At 39.9% G+C, this 2,584-nt stretch overlaps 1 protein-coding gene across 1 annotated transcript; it reads right to left on the bottom strand.

Moving 5' to 3' along the window:
* Nucleotides 1-406: 406 nt before the first annotated feature.
* On the bottom strand, nt 407-1,489 carry LOC139208575 (trace amine-associated receptor 4-like). Its single transcript, XM_070838293.1, has 2 exons — nt 1,314-1,489; nt 407-1,223 (listed from the first exon to the last, which is right to left on the bottom strand). The coding sequence occupies exons 1-2, from the start codon at nt 1,487-1,489 to the stop codon at nt 407-409; spliced, it is 993 nt and encodes a 330-aa protein (XP_070694394.1).
* Nucleotides 1,490-2,584: the final 1,095 nt, after the last annotated feature.

Raw genomic sequence — 2,584 nt, forward strand, 5'->3', positions numbered from 1 at the left:
TATACACATATATTAGGAGATTAATTATCTATAGTGAAATTATTCAGTAGTATTCATAAGTGTGACGTTTGTTTCTATACACAGTGCTAAAATCACACAATATTAAAGTATGTTTCACTGCTAACAAGACCAGAAATTATGGAAAACTGACAAAGAATAGCAGAGACCCATGGAGACTGATTCAATATTACTAGAAATTTCTGTCACAAAACATGAAATCTATCCTGTTTTCAGTTTTCCCATATGTTTATATTTTTAAATAATAATGAAAAGAAACAATTTCTTTGCCCGGAAAATGTCACATTTATTTACAGTATATCTGTACAGCATTTCTTTATTTGTCCAACGATCACTACATTTATTTGACTGACTGAAATGAGTCAATATGTCTATGACTCCTCACTCTCTATGATATGCAGGTCTCACAGGAACCATGCTTCAGTATCTGGAGTGTAACAATTAGTTTAATAGATTTTCTGAACCAAGGATAGAAAACGGCATAGATCACAGGGTTTAGACAGGAATTGAAATAAAACAGACATATTACAAAGGCAGAAGATGAAGCATTGAGCTTGGTGTCCTGTCCTGTAAGTGCCACACAGAAATATGGGCAGACACATATGAGAAACACAACTACAACAACACCAAGAATCCCAGCTGCTTTCATCTCAGATTTCTTTGCAGTCATTTTCACTGAACACTGGACAGAGATCGCTACAGTGTGAGACCTCATGGCATGAGCCTGAGATACAACCACAACAAATACTCTTATATACAGAATTACAACTACAGTGACAGGACCAATAAAGGATAAAAATAGATCTGTAAGTCCTGCAATATAATCAATGATGACCACACACTCTCCGAAACAGGAGTTATACCTGCCTGGTTGTTCCAGATTATCTTTAAACCGTATACTGTGAAAGATTAAAGAACACATCCAACACAGACAAACACAGAGTTGAACTCTTTTTTGAGTGACTTTGGTGGTGTAACGTAGAGGATCACAAATAGCCACATAGCGGTCAACAGATATGAGCACCATGGTTCCTATAGAGGCAGAGGTAAGAGCATAGTCCAAAACATAATACACAGCACACATGAGGTTGCCAAGGACCCAACAGCCATCTAAAAGGACCATTTGAAACAACATGAGGACACCCACGAAGAAATCTGAGACAGCCAGAGAGAGAAGGAGGAGGTTGGTGGGGGTGTGGAGCTGCCTGGAGAGAGAAGAGAGCAACATACTTATCACTATTTATAGAAAGAATTATTATTCCTGGGTAAAAATGTCAAACAAAAACATTACTTACTTGTAGTGAGAGATGGAGATGATGACCAGCAAGTTGAGAGTCACAGTGATCAGCGAGATGGAGGACAGTATAATGTAAGTGAGCATGGATACAAACTCAGGACGCTGGGTCTTCCTGCAGGAGGAGTTCAGGAGTTGTGGAAAGCAAAGTTCAGCTTCCTCGGGGGTTTTCATCATGAGACAGCGGAGGATACGAGAGGTTGCTCAACTTTGTCAGCTTTTTGCCTGAAGCCCTCTGTTATATAAATGATCCGTCTTTTTCCTTCATCCTCCTCTTCCTCCCATCCATCCTCCCCATAGGTCAGATTTTTTTAGTAGCAGTGACTGAACTCCTCCCTTCTTTAGTTATTACTTAATTTAGACTTCACCTAAGGTATTTCCCCCCTTTTAACATATTAAAAAAAGGAAAATGTACTGTATTAAAGCACACTAAAATTTAATATGTTATCACTTTTTCTGTCATCAGTGTCGAGGAAGCAAAAGCTGGATGAGGCCTTACTAAACCTTGTAATTATGGATGCACAGCCACTATCTCTGGTGGAAAATGAAGGGTTTAGGGCCTTTGTCCAGCTCCTGGATCCCACTTATGTAATCCCAGCAAGAAAAGCTCTGAAACAAATGTTGGAGAATAAATACAGGGTTGCCAAAGACAACACGGTAGCAGAAATAGCAAAGACATCCACAGTCAGCTTAACAGCAGACATGTGGACTTCAATAAATATGGATGCCTACTTTGCTGTAACCTGCCACTTTATTACCAAAGAGATGTCAACTGGTCTGTTGGGCATAAAAAGGTTCCCTTGCTCCCATACTGCAGCAAAGCTAGCAGAGGCCAAAGAAACCCTGATGGCAGAGTGGGGAATCAGAGCCAAAGTGAAGAGTCTGGTCACAGACTCAGCTGCAAATATGATAGCATGTGCCAATCTCCTCAATGTGCGCCATATCAGCTGATCTGCAGCTAATGCAAAAATGATTCTCTCATATTTTACTTTTCTAGATATTTGAAGGACAAACTGCTTCCCAGGACAGAGAAGCCATTACAATATTGGTTTCTCCACAAAACCACATACCCGAATCTGTATCCAGTGGCTCTGCAGTACCTCTCAACACCAGCATCTTCAGTCCCCTGTGAGAGGATTTTCTCAAAGGCTGGTGAAATTGTCAGCCAGAGAAGAAGCCGCTTGAAGCCAAGCACAATTGAGCAAATATTGTTCTTGAATAAAAACTTGTAAAAAAAAAAAAAAAGTGTGGCACAAGCACAACAAAAGTACT

The sequence above is a fragment of the Pempheris klunzingeri genome, chromosome 10 (genome assembly GCF_042242105.1).
Source record: "Pempheris klunzingeri isolate RE-2024b chromosome 10, fPemKlu1.hap1, whole genome shotgun sequence".
Taxonomy (NCBI): Eukaryota; Metazoa; Chordata; class Actinopteri; order Acropomatiformes; family Pempheridae; genus Pempheris; species Pempheris klunzingeri.